The sequence below is a fragment of the Alosa pseudoharengus genome, unplaced genomic scaffold (genome assembly GCF_046254945.1).
Source record: "Alosa pseudoharengus isolate Yale_2024_CS ecotype anadromous, Long Island Sound unplaced genomic scaffold, YU_APseudo_1.1 YU_APseudo_1.1_scf_6, whole genome shotgun sequence".
In the NCBI taxonomy this organism is placed as follows: domain Eukaryota; kingdom Metazoa; phylum Chordata; class Actinopteri; order Clupeiformes; family Clupeidae; genus Alosa; species Alosa pseudoharengus.
Window position 1 is genome coordinate 16829920 of NW_027468848.1, and position 20427 is coordinate 16850346.

The 20427-nt window shown below is 41.9% G+C and overlaps 1 protein-coding gene across 3 annotated transcripts in view; it reads right to left on the reverse strand.

Moving 5' to 3' along the window:
• vps13a (vacuolar protein sorting 13 homolog A) overlaps window positions 1-10184 on the reverse strand; it is a 54612-nt gene extending 44428 nt beyond the window's left edge. For all 3 annotated transcript variants that reach the window (XM_076271105.1, XM_076271104.1, XM_076271106.1), the window contains exons 1-15: window positions 9990-10184; window positions 8336-8379; window positions 7971-8013; window positions 7301-7396; window positions 5109-5210; window positions 4824-4933; window positions 4381-4440; window positions 4224-4283; window positions 3994-4074; window positions 3777-3834; window positions 3537-3664; window positions 2761-2867; window positions 1911-2082; window positions 1721-1783; window positions 1380-1515 (exon numbers count right to left, since the gene is read on the reverse strand). In XM_076271105.1, coding sequence (XP_076127220.1) covers window positions 1380-1515; window positions 1721-1783; window positions 1911-2082; window positions 2761-2867; window positions 3537-3664; window positions 3777-3834; window positions 3994-4074; window positions 4224-4283; window positions 4381-4440; window positions 4824-4933; window positions 5109-5210; window positions 7301-7396; window positions 7971-8013; window positions 8336-8379; window positions 9990-10089 — 1360 coding nt within the window. In that variant the 5' untranslated portion in view covers window positions 10090-10184. The remainder of the gene's footprint in view (window positions 1-1379; window positions 1516-1720; window positions 1784-1910; window positions 2083-2760; window positions 2868-3536; window positions 3665-3776; window positions 3835-3993; window positions 4075-4223; window positions 4284-4380; window positions 4441-4823; window positions 4934-5108; window positions 5211-7300; window positions 7397-7970; window positions 8014-8335; window positions 8380-9989) is intronic.
• Window positions 10185-20427: the final 10243 nt, after the last annotated feature.

Consider the following 20427-nt stretch of genomic DNA (forward strand, 5'->3'; position numbering starts at 1 on the left):
TTGGCAACGTATTGCAGATCGGGTAGCCTAAATGCCTAAAAGTAAAGTTTTATTCCCACATGTTCTTCAAATATGTGTTACGGAGGATTAGTATCTTGCGGAATGTCTAAAATGAGATGAAATAATTAAATAGCCTATTTTGAGTTCATAGAAAGGCCTACAGATGCAACCCAATTCAGAAGTGGGCATATAGATTACAGTAATAAGGATAATTGAATGTTTAAGTAGCCCCCATTGACTGATTTAGTGTATGCCTAATCCTGTGAACATTTCAGATGCAACACCATTGCCAAACGCACATGGCAGCAGGTGAAAATGAAACACAAAAACATTATTCAGAATAGTAGGTTTATATAGTTATAGCTTGCATTAATATTTCTTAATTATGAAAACATGTAGGCCTAGCTTATAGCCTTCACTTTGCCTCTGTTTTACAGCTAACAAGAAAAAGGTGTCTTTGAACACTACTGTAGGAGGAAAGGCACCAGCGTGTTTTACATTAGCAGAAGAGTTGGCCATCGCAAATAATAGTGGAAGGCCGATTATGGAGGGGGTTGAGGGAGGCATTCGGTCGGATTCTGGTGCTGTGGAAATGTGTAGCCTTTATGTGCAGGGTACAGTAATATGACATTCAATTCAACAAGTTTGTTAAAATTTTTATTTTAATTTATTAGGCCTACTGTAGGCCTATGTCCGATTTATTTTCGGACAGTATTCTTGCATCACCGATGAAATACATGAATGTCCACGTACGGGCATTGCTATGAGACGTCTTCCTAGATCATCTGACAAAGATAACGAATTCCCTTGGCTGACAATATAGAGAATATCGTCCGGGTAGGCTATATATATTTTCTGGCGGTCTCTAAAACCCCTCGCCCTGCGAAGAGAGTCCCTCACGATTTGCGCTCCAATGTCGTATGGATCATCCAGGTACGCCGACATGTCTCGGGAGAAATTGTTAGTGGAGTGGTGGTACTTATAAAGGGTGTGGTTAACGGAAACCTCGGGTTAACCAAGAACATAACCTTGTCGGAGCAGGTTTGAGATGCAGCGTAAATTGCTATGGCAGCATACCTTAATCGGGAAGTTACGCCACACGTGATCAAGTTACTCTCGAAGTTACCCAGATAAGCCAGTAACCCCGCTTCGTAGTACAGGCCCCTGGAGAGGCAAAAACCTTGTTTGACTGAAACAAGACCAGGACAAATGAAACTCATCATATTCAATCCAGGGATCCCATGCCTGATGATCCCAGGAGTCCCAAACTTGACAACATTTTTAGAATGAAACTCAAGTTCAAGCTTTTCCACATCTAGGTTTGTTTGTTTGTTTGTCTGTCTGTTTGTTAGCATGTGTGTTTATGTTTAGGTGCTGACCTCCGGTTTTGACAGTCTCTTTGCTCTTAGGTGAGGTTTCCGATCCCCAGCTCCACATCCAGCCAAACCAGCCCTGCGACTCCTCCACCTCCGCCTTCTGACCTGGACGAATCACAGGCAGCCCCGCCCGCATCGCCTGGCAACGCCACACACACACACACACACACACACACGGCAGCTGAACTCATGGCCAGTCATAACCGACTAGTGGACAATTGGCTGCATGCAAAATGGGTGGGAGCAGCAGTATAGAGGGACACATGTATGATTTCAAAGTGAACAGAACAAAGGGAATGAATGATGCTTCATTAATGATGGACACATGGATATGTGTTGTATACCTCCACTTCTGCTTGCTGGCGTGCCAGTGTGATATTGAAGATGTCTAAAGTCTTCTCAGTTTCCTGTTAAATGGACAAAGCAGAAATGTCACAAAAAGAAAGACATTCTGTGTGCTTGTATGTGTGCATTTCAAGTTGAAGTGTATGTGTGTGTGTGCGTGTGCGTGTACGTGTACGTGTGTGTGTTTACCTCCAACTCTCTCAGCATAGACTCCATAGGTTTCTTGTTGGTGATCTTGTGTTTGTAGAGTCCCCTGTAGCGCTTGACTGTTTGTCTGTGGCGGCGGATGTGCTGCCACGACCACATGTGCAGACGAGGCTTCACGTTCACCTCCAGGATCCCCGCGATGACATAGCGCCACCTAACATTATCAATAGAACAAATATTAATAACGCCACCTAACATTATCAATAGAACAAATATTAATAACACCATCCAGTTTATAAGATACTCTTTCCAGCATATTACTTGCATACAAACTCAAGTGTGCACAGTCACCATGCCGAGACAAACAACAGACTCAAACATACAATAGGCTTTATGCATGACTCCATTTTGGATTCGCTTGTACTGGCATATCAACTTCCTGTGTACATTAAAACATTGGCAAACATGGCTTGTTTCTATAGTCATTGTCTTCAGGACCTTGTCTCATGGTAATGTGGACCAACTCTGTGAAAATGTTGTGTGCCACTCCCTCCAGCAAACAGGGTTTAAAAAGGGTTCTTAACCTTAATCAAGCAACTGATGTTACTGAACTGGTTAGATAACTTTAGCTATGTTGTTCAACTAGCAATAGCCTACTAAAACTGGCAGGCCAGTAATCTGTCATTTTCTGTCATAGCCTACTGTTTACAGTGTAAACAGGAAGTGGATTGCCCAGTAGGAAGTGAATCCAAAATGGAGTCGTGCATAGAGCCCATTTACTTATCTATTTGTGTGTGGACAGACACCCACACAGACATAAAGTATATAAATATATACATATACATATGCATATGCATACATAAATACTGCACACACAGAGACACACACTAACCATAGGAAGGCATTGTTATGAAGGGGCAGGTCTGGACGGTATTTCCTGTATGGCAAATTGCGTGACATCATGTCCACTGAACCCAGTAGCTCCAGGATGCTGACATACTGTGGCAAAGGGAGAAGCTCATGGGTCACGGGTCAGAGTTCAGGGGTGAAACAGCCATAGAGGCCAACTGTGTAAATGTGTGTGGCACAATCTTGGTTTATGGTTTTATCAGTGTGCGTGTGTGAATACATTATTGCTTATTGTTCATGTGAGTGTGATGTTAGTATAGGTTAGGTCACATAGTAGGGAAAGCACTGACTGACAAGCGGGGCTTTGACGCTCATTAATACGTCAACGACACGCCTCTATATGCAGACAGGATCCTTGGTACAGGCCTGTTTTCCCTCATTAACATTTTGCCAGCTGTGAGTCAGGCAAAACTTGTCTTTGGACTTTGGACACCACCCCGTGAAAATTGAATGTGTCAAAAGAAGCGACGCTTGGGCTTTTGGGTTGCGCTGGGAGAGAGCGTGAGGCTACACCGGGCTGTGAAAGTGAGTCACCTCTCACTGAGCTCCACCTACACGCATTGCGTTACTTCCTAGTCTTTACCTTTACCTACACAATGTGTAGAATTAGCGGTGTTGGGTTCTGTTTTGACTCTCTTTTCCATTGCCAATTGCAGGAGGCTTTTAAGATTAAGTTTAACATGCCCTAGACTTCCGTCTGCATTTTAACAATGTACGATATTTATTGTTTCCAGTCAATATGAGAAGAGTCATAATTACCTGTGGCCTGCTGAGCTCCACAGACACGTCAGGGAGATTGACCATCAGGTCCATTTTAGGGGCAGATAAGTCCACATCAGACCGTGGGTTCATTCTCAGTTTGGCTCGCGCCGAGATTGGTCGGAATACTGGAGACCACAAGCACACCATTATAACATTACACACTGGAGAATGCATGCACGCACGCACACACACGGACACACACACGCACGCACGCACGCACGTAATAAAGGGACCTACCATATTGATAATCTTGAGGGATGGAACCCTCCACAGCAACATTATGTCTCAGACATCTCTGTACAGGAGAGGAGAGAAATATGTACTGTATGAGATGACAGATCTGTTACACATGACCATTCTGTGTAATTCTGAGTGTCTGCTGTGTGTGTGTGTGTGTGTGTGTGTGTGTGTGTGTGTGTGTGTGTGTGTGTGTGTGTGTGTGTGGTGGTCTTACCAGCGCCTGGTCTGGGGCGTGATTGGAGTAGAGCTCAGAGTTGGTGTTCCAGTAGGCAAATAGGCTGTCTAGCCGCACCAGCTGCAGAGGACATAGAAACGCCATGTTTAACACACGCACACAACAGATATAGAAAAATACACACAGAACAGATGACATCTTTAGAGTGGAATACAAAGTGAAAAGGTAAATGGTTCTGTGTTTTTCTTTTATGTGCACATGGGGGTTACCTTGAAGAACAGTTTGGCTTTATCATCCAGCAGACATGGGGTCCAATTAGCATCTGCTGTCTAAGGAGAGAAAAAAATTCAAACCCCATCAACATATTCTCTCTCTCTCACACTCAACACTGTATAAACTGAATCATATACTGAATCAGATGTTTACCTGCAGACTGAGGTTTTGTAGAGATACTCCAAATGAAATGGGGGAGGATGGGTTGGTTATCTGCAGATGGACACACACACACACACACACACACACACACACACACACACACACACACACACACACACACACACACACACACACACACAAATGTTCATTTCAATATAACCATGTAAGGAAATGTTTAAAATCCTAAATATTTTGGGTATACATTTGTGAATGACTATGTATTTTGTCATAGTTTTGATATTTTTATTATGGTTCTAGAATGTTGGACATCAAATATAATGTACTGTAATGTACTGTACTGTATGTGTGTGCGTTTCTGAGTGTGAAATTGCGGCTGTGAATGTGCGACAGCACGACATATGGGTGTGAATGTCTTGACTGACCAAGATACCATATGGTTGTTATACTGCGAGTGTGCTTGTGTAGATACTCACATCATCCTCATAACGGATGTGGATGTTGGAAATCTTCACCTGGAGGTTTTTGATCACCTGAGTGACAAGTTTCTCCACAAAGGTGTCCTGCTTCTGCAGCTGAGGATTCTCTGAGGTAGCACAACAGCACATACAGTTACAACAACAACAACAACAACAACAACAACACACCCCCATCATAACAGCACCCCAACAAAGCCATCACTACACACACTCCTGCATTGTGCATGCACATGCAAACACAGACACACACACAGACAGACACACAGACAGACACACAGACACCTTGTTCAGCTGCTCTCTGTTTGGTCTCTTCAATACGTTGGAGCTCCCTCTGACGAGCTTCCTGTAGCTGTCGTTCTTCCTTTTCAGCATCATACTTAATACCTAAAAACACACACACACACACACAAAAGATGGAAACACATGATTAAAAATGTTTATGGAAAAGCAGTGAAAACATGTACCCGCACCAACTCTCACCTCAAACAAAGAGTACAAGAGATTATCTCTTCAAATACTCCCAGATATTGATATTCACACAGTGTTTCCTCTATGTTGATTTGGTAGTGGCGGCCCGCCACGGTTTAATTTTCTTCCCCCACGGTATCAGAAATGGGGCAGACGCACAATAGTCGCAGTTGCCTTTTAAATGATCCTGCCGACATTATGCCCCCCCGTTGGCGGCCGCTAACATTGCAATTTAACAACAAGCAGAACTATTCAGAGGTTTGGGGCTGTCCAGTTTAACTCCACATAGTGTGTTGATGTCCTTATTGTCCAAACGTTTGCTTTCTTCTGAGTCACTATTAAACAACACCTCCACCAAAAACGTCACCGCGGTGGGTCCGTTTTAATAAGACAACGTTCAACTTGTCAGTTCTGACAGCTCACGTCCTGATATCAAACATCTGGAAACATTAAAACGATAAGTGAGTCACTAATATAATACAAATTGGAAATAGTCTATAGATGTAGTAATAGATGTAATGATGTTAAAGTAAATAGTTGTGTTGTATGACACGGAAAAGTTTATTTTTTAATGATTTGGGCTACACAGACGCACAAAGGCCGCACGACCTAAACTTTTGTTACCCTTGTTGCTAAATGTGAAAATAAATTAGCAAAAAGAAGTGCAACCATTTTTTTAATTTTCTAACGAATTAGGCTACAGAATGCTTAGCCTAGGCCAGGGGGTCGGCAAACTGCGGCCCGCGGCCGGATCCGGCCCGCCGAGCATTTCATTTGGTTATCAGGCTGCTCGCTATTTTTTTCCTGCGATAGAGACGACGTTGGTTAGCCTTACTGCAAACTGCTTTTCATTCTCCTTAGAGAACGTTTGCAATGTCAATGTCAAAACATCATGTTAAATAGAGATAACATCATGTTAAACTAAGTTAACTCTTAGTTATCTCCTTTGCAGCAGATCTAATGTGAACGTTATGCGATCCATTTAATTGGGAACGCGTCTGCACTCACGAGAGGGAGAGAGAGCCGCAGGTTCCAGCTGGCTTGCCATTGTTGATAATTGATATCTCCTTCTTATAAGAAACTTTTAAAAGGATATCATGAAGGCAACAGTAGTTCCCACTACTGACCATTTAAAAACTGTGAGAGGGCCCAGCCATAGGCACAGCACTAGCCATAGCGGTGCAGGCAGAAGATCATTGAGAAATAAACGTGAATTAAAGTGACTGTCTTAAAGCGACAGTGCACAATTTATACATTTGCTAAACTGCATAAAATTAGCAGTATTTTAAGCAATTCATATTTTAAAAGAAATACTTTTCATACTAAATTATAGGCTATAAAAACAATAGTTTTGTTATGTATGTGTCGTGGGGGGGGGTTGTTGTGCGGCAATTTTCAAAACCCAATGTGGCCCTTGAGCCAAAAAGTTTGCCCACCCCTGATCTAACAGCATGTATGCTACTCAGCATCAATGGACCACCTCTTTCTGAATTCCCCTATAACCGAGCCTTGGAGCTATTTTTCCAAAAGAAAAATTAAATGTGCACAGCAAGGCTTCTTTGAATTTTGGTTTCCCCACGAAGAATTTCTTGTAAAATTAATTTTGCAGACCTGTTGTAGATTCTCCAAAAATACAGTTCAATCACAACTGAAAATAATGCCTCATTGAATAGAGTGTGTGAATAGAGGTTAATAAATATAATTGTTTGTGTTGCAGCGAAGTGTCAGTTGTCAGTTCCGTGGTGCTAGGACGGGGGGGGAGTGTTCGGACGGGCCTGCCCCCACTGCTTAAAAAAATCCTAGAGGAAACACTGTCACACATGTTGTATGAGTATCTGGTGGATCAATTGTATGTTGCCTCATGTGGTAGGCTATTTTGTGGGAGGGGGGCCTCACAGCAAATGTAGCCTAGGGGCCCATGAGCACTTTAATCCACCCCTGCACCCATATATTCAGGGGAACACAACTGGACCCATGAGCACACAACCAAACACAAAGCAACATACTGGCAGTGGGAACGATGAGCAGGTAGACTTCATCTAGAGTGGCCTCCACAGACTGAGTGTAAAGATTCTTCCAAGGGATCTTCAGCTCCAGGCGTCCTTAAAAGAATTAAACACACACACACACACACGCACACACAGTCAGACACACACACAGTCAGAAGCAGACTGGGCAGCACAGAAAGGCAGAGAGCAGTGATGATGCCATTACCAATACCTAATGACTACAAATGAACAATCAAACACCACATGATTCACCACTGTGTGTGTGTGTGTGTGTGTACACCAGAGGAGAATAACATATCCATTGATTGCTGAACGCACTGAGCTATAAAAACTGAGGCAGATTCTTGCACTGCTAAAACAAACACGAACACACACACACTTCCTTGTTCAGGCCAGGTCCAGTACAAATATTGACATTTAGTACAATCAAAAGATGGACAAGCATGTTGACTTGACAAGTGTGTATTGACAGACAAAAACCTGATATGCACCAGAGTTGGAATGAGGAATCTGTTGCAAGCCGAGCTAACATTCTTTCTTTAAAAATGAATGTTATCTAGTAGTACCTGTTCTCTGGTTGGCTATGGAACATAGATGTTGACACCAGAAATATTCTTTCACTCTCACCCACCCATTCAAGACTGAAATTAAATGAAATGCTTCTTACCTATGTGTCCTGCCCGTACTTTAAAAGGAATGTCCAACTGGCTCTAAAAAAACAACAAAACAATTTGTCACACTAACACATAAGCCAGGAAACTGCTCAGTTTTAACCATGCATTCTCTGCTGCAACACAACATGAGCATCACTGTTCAACAATTACACTGTATAGGGAAATAAAGTATTGCTATAGCCACAAGTACGTAGGTCAGCTCTAATTCTGGCTGAAATGACCCTTATAAAATGTTCTTCCATTCTCATGGTATTTGAGGACATGCATAACGAACACATCCAGTTATGACAAGTTAGGCCTACATTGCCTACAAGGGCACTTATTAACATACGCAGAAAACAGGCAAATTCATACTTACAAGGGCATTTTCCTTTATTTCTAGGTTTTTCAGGACAGCGTCACCTGCAGAGCAAAACATTTATTAAAGGCTATTCAAACAAAACAAAACAGACACAACATACAAAGTTAATTATCAAACAGACACAAAATATACACACAGTGACCAAAAAACAGGATATTTGTTATCTCTATTTTACTATCCTCTCTCTCTCTCACTCACACACACACACCAGCTTGAAAGTGCTCGGATCAATAATTGTGTGTGCTGAGGTCTTACCAGCCATACACAAAAGTGTACACGCACGCACGCACGCACATGACCCAGTGAGTTAAAACGAAAACGCGAAAACGCAAGACGTGGACACTTACCAACAGAAGTTAATGTAGGCTCAATAATGCAGTGTAAACATTAGGCTACCACACCTATTCCCACCTTCAACATACAGAAGACTTATCCATCTGAAGTCTGAGCTCCTGTAGAAGGGTTCCAAAAGCTTAAGTATTCCTTTTTCCGTGACACGTTAGGCTAAGGTGAGGTCTCTTCCAAAAACAAATGTCCAAAGAGGCAAGTGCGCAGTACATTAGCAGCCACTCAATCAAGTTGCAACACGCGAGGGTCTGGAATCCCTGAGCACCACAATATGTCTAGGCTAATTCTTAAGACATATTAACGCGTAGAGCATAACTGCTGAGCTTTATCACACTTCGCTCGAACATATTTCCCATGATAATGACTGGGAATAATAGTAGAGTGATAGCTCTCATATAGCAGAAAGCCCCAAATAAAAATTTTAAACACTGTATGCTCCATCGCGATGTGGTTGTGGCTAAAATAATTATTAATTAGCTTAATGTATTTTTACATTTGCCGTAGTATTGTTGATGGGTTTAATTAATAAAACATCAAGGGGGTCCTTGGCCAGAACCTAGTGGTATTTGGGGGGCCTTGTCGTGGAAAAGTTTGGGAACCCCTGCTCTAGATAAAGCAGAAGATCAATTAACTTTAGGGAGAGCTGTTACTCAATGTAGAAACTGTACTCTGCAGGGATACAGTGAAAGTCGTGTGTTAACCTATTTAGCCACAGTGGTTTAAAGTGTGTCCACACTGTCTGCTTGTGGTTTGTGATTGAAGAAGAGTTCTTGTTAACTTAGAAGATATTCAGGAACTGTTAACACATGTGGCGTGCACATTTAGCTTACATAGCTTACCATGTCTGCTGTGATTATTTAAAAACTGTAAGACCAATGTTAGCCACAGACAGCTAGGTTAGCTAATTAACAGTTAAGGTTACCGTCTTTATGTTGAGGAAAATGTTTCTTATGCTTACAGCTGGTAACAATGCAGAGGGAAGATTAAAGTTTTCAACTCTTTAGAGCAATAATTAGAATTATATATCCCTGGCTGACCGTGGGTCCACATAACCTTAACTGACATGACAGAGCTAGCTGATAGCGACAAAGTGATAATGCTATATGGTTCAATTACACACGTCCACTGCTCAAATTTGCGAACAAAAAGTGTGCAGTTTCTCTCACGACGCAGCGCACACAGTTTGAGCTTCATCTTTGTCTTTCAATTAACATAAAGCCATGTGCCCACGGAAAGCAAGGTCTGGTATCAGTAACGTTGAGATGCCTTGACGCCGCCCAAACACTGACAGCAAGCACTTTACCTCCCCATATTCCAAGACTGAGTTGGGAACTGTCGAGGTTGACCACATAGTCGCCAAGAAACCTGTTGAGGACGTCCACGACCACAGACTCAAATACCATCTTGCCTCCTGGTTAGTTTAAAGCCGCTCAGGATCCATGGTGGCTTCGGTTTCGGGATGGCAGCTTGTTCACAGAGCGCCAGGTCAATTTCCTGAAATAAACACAGGCGTACAAGGGCGGGACTAACGTCAGATGACGTCAGGGTCAATCCCTGGTAATTCGAGGAAACACTGCGCCCTCTGGCGGACACTCCGGCAAACGGCGATTGTGAAAGGGCCAGATTGGTCAGATCACTACAGTATTCAATAAAAACAAACAAGTATAGCAAAATCATTGTATCCAGATGTTTATGTCTAAGTGCATAAACTGAGATGAAACATAATTGTGTGTGTGTGTGTGTGTGTGGCCAGACAGGCCATTTTAGCACCTGGACTCTTCCTCTATGGAGAATTAATATTTGCAGAATTTATTTATTTATTTTGGCATTGTTTTCCTGTATCCAAGGTCTTCCCTGGAATAGACATTGCCTGGATGGCAGTATATTGCTCAAAACCTTGACTACATCATTCAGAATTGATTGTGCTTTGACAAATGTACAAGATGCCCATGCTGTAGGCACTAATGCTCCTCCACACCATCATAGATAGTCGGGTCATAATGTGAGGTTCTGTGACCATCCTCTGGCAACAATGTTTTGATGATTGATTTGACCTCTATGGACCCTTTAGAAAAGATTTAGCCCCCATGTCCCTCCCAAAAATCCCGGCATTTTTTGCTAGAGAGCCAAATTCAAAATGGCGCCTGGCGCCAACTCTAAAAAATAACTTTTGATCTGGATGACCTAGAATCATGTATGAAGGCACTTTTTCATACAAGTCAACCATGAGGATTCCAAATCTGACATCATTTTGATATTACAACTTTGTTTTGACCGCGAAATTCAAGATGGCTGCCATCTAGTACAGTGGTTCTCAACCTTTTTAGGCCGTGACCCCCCAAAACAATCATATTTGGACTGGGGAGCCCCCAATTTGTGTGAAAATAGCTGATCTACAAGCCCACAATGCCTCGCATTGTGAGGCGTAGTGGGCTTGTAGATGGGCTATTTTCACACACACACAGTGGGCTTGTAGATGGGCTACAGATACACACACACACACACACACATAGATACACACACAGAGAGAGATATACACACACACACACACACACACACACATATAGATATATACAAACACTCACTCACTCACACACACACACACACAGAGATAGATAGACAGACACACACACAGAAACACACACACACACACAGAGAGAGATACAAACACACACAGATAGATAGATACACACACACACACACACACACACATAAACACACAGATAGATAGACACACACACACACACACAGAGATAGATAGATCCACACACAGACAAAGACACAGACACACACAGACACACACAGAGATAGGTAGATAGACACACACACACACAGACACACCCACACACACACACACACAGATACAGGGGCGGAGTGGCAATCGGGACGATAGGGAGTTTTCCCGGTGGGCCGGCCGATGAGTCTGCGCGGTGCGGGCCGGCCCATAGAGCTTTTATCGCGGCCGTGAGTGGTACGCGGCCATCGACCTAATAAATGCATTAAGAATTTTCCGAAAATCTCCGAGATGTACACTTTAACGTGTTGGAATTCCAACTAATATTTATATCACTCGCTCACTGTCTATATGTCATTCATGGTTACCTGGCCTGCACACTCATCTCTCCCATGCTGATTTTTGTGTAGGTTAGCCTTCATTTTTTTATCTTAATTCCTTTTTGTCTTATTCAGGCGTTACAGAACTTTCATCACAAATAAAGAAACGACAATTTAATTTGTTTGTTTGTACTTAAATTAACGTAAGCCTAGGCTAGAATGGAGCAAATCCTCCTGGGAATGTAGGTCAAGTCTATGTACAGAAATGTAGAGGGATAAATGAGCGGCCCCTCGTCTAATGGCATGGCCCTACAAAAGTTCGAGGAAAACTACAGGAGTTTTGACAGTCGACAGATTTGCGTGGTTGCTTGCTGTTTTACATATGGATGGAAGGCAGAGAGAAAGGTTAGCGGAGCTTAAGCATTGACGTTATTGAAACTAGTACAAGCTAGTCTTACGTTGATATGTAGCCTAGGCCTAGCCTAATGACTAATTAGTGGGCCACTCAGGCTGATAAATGGTTTGTGGAACTCGTTGGAACTGTCTATATGTAAGCCTATAGGCCTACTTTAATCGTTCTCGTACAAACCTATTCAAAGTGCCTGGTTTTTCAGTTATTTAATTACCTGTGTTATTAGGTTGACATTGTCTGTAGGCTAGGCCTTTTTTAAATTTATACAGGCAACTATTGGAGTGCTATGATACCCAGATATGTCCTTGCATGATGCTTGAAATTTCCATCCACCCACCAAGCTGTTTTTATACTGTACTGTTGCATATAGTTCCTTACACATTTATTGAAAGTGCCTGGTGTGTGGTTGATTGGCTTGTTGTATTGCATTAGCACTATATAGTTTGTTTGTGCTATTGATGTGTGTGCATGGTTGGGGGGGGGGGGGGGTGTTGGGAGCGGGGCCGTCAGAATTTTCCCGGTGGATTTTAGTGCCCCACTCTGCCCCTGCACAGATACACACACACACACACAGATAGATAGATACACACACACACACACACACACACAGATAGATAGATCCACACAAAGACACAGACACACACAGACACAGATAGATAGATAGACAGACACAAACACACAGACACACACACACACACAGATAGGTAGATAGACACACACACTCACACACACACACACAGACTCACCCACACACACACACACAGATAGATAAATCCACACACAGACAAAGACACAGACACAGATAGATAGATAGACAGACACAAACACACAGACACACACAGATAGATAGATACACACACACACACACACACACAGATAGATAGATCCACACAAAGACACAGACACACACAGACACAGATAGATAGATAGACAGACACAAACACACAGACACACACACACAGATAGGTAGATAGACACACACACTCACACACACAGACTCACCCACACACACACACACAGATAGATAAATCCACACACAGACAAAGACACAGACACAGATAGATAGATAGATAGACAGACACAAACACACAGACACACACACACACACAGATAGATAGATACACACACACACACACAGACACACCCACACATACACTGTGTATGGTATAAAATTCTATGGTATAAAATTCTCGCCAAAAGTTTTCTGTACCTGTACCAAAGTTTTGTGCTTGTAAGAATATTTTGTGCTCGTAAAAAATATGTGTGTACATGTAAAAATACTTTGTATCCGTAAAAATATTTTGTGCATGTAAAAATGGTTTGTACATCTTCAAATCCGTTTTGTCACTGTGTCGAAAAAAGTTTTGTGAATTTGCGAACGATTTTTGCACGCACGGATTTTCCATTTGCAAGTGCGCATCTGTTTTCTACAGACATGAAACAGATCTACGGGTACGAAACGAATTTACAAGTACAAAACTTTTTTACAAATTTTCCCAAAACAGCCAATCACAGCACTGCTTACTGAACGGCCAGTCAGCCGATCAGCTCGCTTCTTTAATTCTGAAACGCTGGACATACCGCTCTGGGTACATCCATACAAACACCACAGTCAGAAGAGGTGAAACACTTAAAAAAGAAGAAGAGGTGAAACAAGTATTGGCTGGGCTAAGCTAACGTCAAAGATACTGCTTTTATCAACTGTCTCTGCTAACGTTACGTGAAAGCACCGCACATATAACATGGGAAATACAAAGGGAGGGAGGGAAGGGAGTCAGCCTAAAGCCACCCTGAACTTTTTTGGTCATGTAGCAGTAACTGTTATGTTCTAGCTAGCTTAGGTAACAAGCTAACTTAGCTAAAAAGCAAACAGCTCAACTTAACTCCATTCCTTCCCTACTATGAATCTAATATCATTAACTAGAACTAATAAACAGTATAGTTTAAAACGTGAGCACTGGATAGGTAATTAGTAGGTTACAATAGGTAATGGCAGCTAACTGGGCTAGTATTGGCTGGGCTAAGCTAACGTCAAAGATACTATCAACCGTCTCTGCTAACGTTACGTGAAAGCACCGCACATATAACGTGGGAAATACAAAGGGAGGAATGACTAGTCGGAAAACACTAACACAATAACTAATAAATGCATTAAGAATTTTCCGAAAATCTCCGAGATGTACACTTTAACGTGTTGGAATTCCAACTAATATTTATATCACTCGCTCACTGTCTATATGTCATTCATGGTTACCTGGCCTGCACACTCATCTCTCCCATGCTGATTTTTGTGTAGGCTAGCCTTCATTTTTTTATCTTAATTCATTTTTGTCTTATTCAGGCGTTACAGAACTTTCATCACAAATAAAGAAACGACAATTTAATTTGTTTGTTTGTACTTAAATTAACGTAAGCCTAGGCTAGAATGGAGCAAATCCTCCTGGGAATGTAGGTCAAGTCTATGTACAGAAATGTAGAGGGATAAATGAGCGGCCCCTCGTCTAATGGCATGGCCTTCAAAAGTTCGAGGAAAACTACAGGAGTTTTGACAGTCGACAGATTTGCGTGGTTGCTTGCTGTTTTACATATGGATGGAAGGCAGAGAGAAAGGTTAGCGGAGCTTAAGCATTGACGTTATTGAAACTAGTACAAGCTAGTCTTACGTTGATATGTAGCCTAGGCCTAGGTTACAATAGGTAATGGCAGCTAACTGGGCTAGTATTGGCTGGGCTAAGCTAACGTCAAAGATACTATCAACCGTCTCTGCTAACGTTACGTGAAAGCACCGCACATATAACGTGGGAAATACAAAGGGAGGAATGACTAGTCGGAAAACACTAACACAATAACTATACAGAACAATTATATCATTAATAATAATAATACTAATGATCCGAATTTTATTAGTTCTAGTTAATGAGATTCATAGTAGGGAAGGAATAGAGTTAAGTTGAGCTGTTTGCTTGTTAGCTAAGATAGCTCTTCTTTTTTAAGTGTTTCACCTCTTCTGAACTGTGGTGTTTACATGGATGTACCAAGAGCTGTATTTTCTATGTCCAGCGTTTCAGAATTAAAGAAGCGAGCTGATCGGCTGACTGGCCGTTCAGTAAGCAGTGCCGCGATTGGCTGTTTTGGGAAAATTTGTAAAAAAGTTTTGTACTTGTACATTCGTTTCGTACCCGTAGATCTGTTTCATGTCTGTAGAAAACAGATGCGCACTTGCAAATGGAAAATCCGTGCGTGCAAATATCGTTCGCAAATTCACTAAAAAAAAAATTCTACACAGTGAGAAAACGGATTTGAAGATGTACAAACCATTTTTACATGCACAAAATATTTTTACAGATACAAATTATTTTTACATGTACACAAATCATTTTTACGAGCACAAAATATTCTTACAAGCACAAAACTTTGGTACAGGTACAGAAAACTTTTGGCGAGAATTTTATTCCATATGTATCTATCTATCTGTGTGTGTCTGTGTGTGTGTGTGTGTGTTTGTGTGTCTATCTCTCTCTCTCTCTGTGTGTGTGTGTGTGTGTCTATCTGTGTGTGTGTGTGTCTATCTATCTGTGTGTGTGTGTTTGTGTGTGTGTCTATGTGTGTGTGTGTGTGTGTGTGTGAGTGAGTGTTTGTATCTATCTATCTGTGTGTGTGTGTGTTTGTGTGTGTGTGTGTATCTATTTATCTGTCTGTGTGTGTGTGTGTATCTATTTATCTGTGTGTGTGTATCTATCTGTGTGTGTGTGTGTGTGTGTGTGTATCTGTAGCCCATCTACAAGCCCACTGTGTGTGTGTGAAAATAGCCCATCTACAAGCCCACTACGCCTCACAATGCAAGGCATTGTGGGCTTGTAGATCAGCTATTTTCTCTTTATCTGTATATGTGGAACGGAGTCACACAAATTGGGGGGTCCCCAGTCCAAATATGATTGTTTTGGGGGGTCACGGCCTAAAAAGGTTGAGAACCACTGTACTAGATGGCAGCCATCTTGAATTTCGCGGTCAAAACAAAGTTGTAATATCAAAATGATGTCAGATTTGGAATCCTCATGGTTGACTTGTATGAAAAAGTACCTTCATACATGATTCTAGGTCATCCAGATCAAAAGTTATTTTTTAGAGATGGCGCCGGGCGCCATTTTGAATTTGGCTCTCTAGCAAAAAATGCCGGGATTTTTGGGAGGGACATGGGGGCTAAATCTTTTCTAAAGGGTCCATAGAGGTCAAATCAATCATCAAAACATTGTTGCCAGAGGATGGTCACAGAACCTCACATTATGACCCGACTATAGATGTTGGGCTTGGAACTGCGCACTAAAACAAGTTGGATAGGTTGGATACTTGGATAGGCCCTCTCCTCTTTAGCCCAGATGAGTCCATGATTTCCAAAAAGAATGGTACATTTTGATTGGTCTAACCACAGGACCTTTTTCCATGTTTCCTCGGTCCATTTTAAACATGTTCAGGCCCAGATAAGATGGTGGTATTTTCTGTATTATGTCTTTTGACTGTTACAATTTTGGCTGCAGTCCAAAAATAATGCTGTGGAAATGCATGGATTCCAGTTGCTGCTACTGGAAGAAACTGGAATCCATGCATTTCCACTGAATTATTTTTGGAATCTGATCCCTTATCATACCTGTTCATTCTTACTCGTCGCTCGACTTATCGTGACTAAATTCAAGATGGCTGCAAACGCTAAACTTCGTGAAGATACTGTCTGTATCATAGACAGTAAAAGAAATGGACGAACAGACTCCGTCGTTCTCAATGGGAGGGTACTGAGTCATTTTTCAGTTGGTCCCCCCAGTACTGCGCAGACTCGCACTTAACTTCGTGACGTTAGCCATCGAACTGAATCTTGTAACTCATATGATAGATACACAGAAATTCTTCTCACACTTCCTTCGCCTTCAAAGTCATCAAAGTTAAACATGTATTTATGTATTATTATTAATATCATCCTCACAAGTGATATCAAGTCGTGTTAATGTTGAAACTACCACACATGATCATCTTTAAAAACAGTCATGGTAAAACAAAACAAAAAAGTTATAGCCTTGAGGCTAATCTTCTTTCCACTTTTCTGACCTACGTCAATCCATCGAAAACCTCTGAAATGATTATCGTTAGACTACCTAACGGTAAAACTACTGTTTTTCCATTAGGTTTACTTGCCTCTATGCTTTACCTTAACATAGGCTACAATGCTTTTGTAGACTACATAGCTTGTTCACGAGTTTCCGTGCTGGCTGGACTAGCAGCTACGCTTCTTATCCAAACAATACGCTTATCTCCCTTCAGTGCGTTAGCTTCCCTTCAACCGGACATGCTAAACATTCTTCTTACGGGAACCTAACGTTACGTACGAGGTAGTCGAGTCTTGTTTTGCCTTTTATTGTTTATGTAGATAACACAGAAGCTAAAATATCAGCACATGATATATGTTATATGAAGTTATGGGAGTTCAAAAAAATCCTAAATGACTGGGCGTTCTATGGGGTTAGCAGAGAGTTGATAACCACCGCTACATCGATGCTTCTACTTCCGGGAATTCGCCTGCCCCCTTGGTCTGTATAAATCGTCTTGTAAGTAAACTACCAGTGCTTTTTCAAAGTTCTCAATGTCTCGTTTTAAATGTCAGGGCCCTCGGAAGTCTACTAATGAAGTGTGGAGATACATCGAGCCTCGTAAATGGGTGTAAAACAGTGATTTATTTGCATGGCTAGCCCGATGCCGAAGCACCACTATTGAAAAAGCTGTTGGTAGCATCGGCTAACTAGCGCCAAATTTTAGAGTGCAGGGGACAAGCCGAGATGGGCTATGAGACATACGTTCACACTCGGTATCATGTTTCAATACACTTTAGGTCAATATCACACCGGAATTCTCCTTTAAGGTAAGAACATATATTACTACTGATTTTGGGTGGCGTGTTCCTTTAATGTTACTGTGACTTGCTTTTGATTTTTATTCATACCACTCTCATTTAATTGTTTTCCAGCCGCCTGTAAGACATATTACGAGACGGTATGCAGGAGCTTTAGGTATAGCCTACCCAGCCAGAAAACTCATTGCGGACGGAAGCTGCGAAGAGTTCAGCTCGGAGTCGAGCGAGAAGAAAGAGGGTAAGACTTTATTTGGTGACTATTTTTCAGGTGCGTTGATCGATGTGTTGTTTCCATGCATCGCATCGCACAGTACTGATTATTTTTTTATTTTTTTTTATAGCTGCTGGAATCGAGACAGAGTGTGCTAGCAGATGACTAGGTGGAACTCTGGAAGTCCGCCACCGTAGACCTCATGTCTGACGAAGAAGATGGCGTTGTTGGCGGGGTCTCTGGATGGATTGTACGGTCGCCGTCATTTCGTAGGCCGGAGCTCTCTGAACTCTGTGCGAAGCTGCAGTCCCGGTTAGAGGCGACTCCGAAGTACAGAGCCACGCACAATAGGCGTCTGCACAACGGACCTGCCTCGGAAAGAACGCCGCCAGTTACCTACAACCCCGAGGAGTCAAACGGACAGTTCACTGAGTTGTAGTTTTTGGATCGTCCTCTACCCATGTGTGGGCAGATCCTCGCTTTGTATATAGTTGTGTTTGTTTTAATAAAGCTCTTTCTTTGCATAAACATGTTCCTGGCAAATGTTCATTTCCTCTATAAATTCATTCATGTCCTTGATGGTAGCCTAATAATAGTGTAGTAGCCTATCCTACATAGGATAGCAATTACATGAATATACAGCATAATATGAATGAATATATATATATATATATATACATTATTATTGGGGTTTACATTTATTATGAGGCAGTGTGACCAATAGTGACAGATCTGCCAACCAATCACGAGTGATTTTACTTGTTTAAAAGTTGTGGTTTCATCCAATACTGAGTAAGGATATTCAAGCCAGGCCTGGCCAGCCGCGGTTTCGCTGCATTCATATGCTAATTAGGGCCATTAGCACTCTGCAAGCTCTCCACATACGTCATTGTTCGGTTCCGACAATTTGTGGCACAGACAAAGGCGACAAGCGCGGTTGCAAATTGTCGTCAACTACCGAAAATGAGGGAGATCTCCGGTCGTTTACGGGGACGAAAATCACACTTTTCATGCAGTGATATTAGAGGTTTTCCTGAGCCCATACAATGACAGGTCTGGAAACAGGTCTGGTTTTGATGCAGTGCCATCTGAAGTCCAAAAGATCACGGCCATCCAATTTGTTTTTCAGCTCTTTCCCTTGTTTGTAAAGATTTCTCTGGATTCTCTGAATGTTTTAATATTATGTCCTGTAGAGATGATGAACTCCCAAATACTTCACAATTACATCTTAAGAAGCATTCAGATTACATTTGTTTCATCATTTGTGCACACAGGTTTACACAGAGTGATGGATACACCTACATCTTTACTTCTAAGAGGCCCTGCCTCTCTGGGATGCTCTTTTTCATAGCCAATGGTATTGCCATTTACCCTAATTAGTTGTCAATCATTCCTCCTTTTGTTTTCTTTAGCATTACACAACTTTTCCAGCATTTTTTACCCCCGTCCCAACTTTTTTTGAAACATGTTGTTGGTATCAAATTCAAAATTGACATATATTTTCCATGAAATAGTCAACTTTTTTATATTCAACATTTGATTTCAACATGTTGTCTGTGCCCTTTTTGCAACTAAATTTGAATTTAAGAGATTTTCAGATTATTACACGTCCCAATTTTTTCTGTTTTGGGGTTGTATGTTTGTCATGACATACAAAGGGGTGGGTTGTTATGGTCCTGCTGAGAAATGAGAAGGTCAGTGTTTGAAGTGTTCAGCTCCTCTCAAAAGGACTGTTGGTCTGTGACAGTGTGCAAAGCTTTGATTATGTGTGAGTCTAAAGCTAGTGACGTACACAAAATTCCTTTGGGGCCAGACAGTGGGTGGGGACAAATGATGCCTTTCTCTGCTGTGACTGGCTAAAAGGAAATGACAAACAGTTGGTCAGTCTAGATAAATTGAAATGACCTTTCAGCCTCTGAGACCACCAGGTTAGACAACATAGGAACAGACCGAATCTATGGTCCTTTGAGAGAGAGGAAGAGAAGTGAAGAGAAGAGAAGACAAAGAGCAAAGAAGGTAGGTTTCACCAGTTTTCTGCTGATAGAGACCCTTCATCTCAGAACTTAAGTTAACTTGTATTTGCTGTGTGTTGTGTGCGTGTGTGTGTGTGCGTGCGTGCGTGCGTGCGTGCATGCGTGCATTCAGTCGGATTGTCGGAGTCTATCACA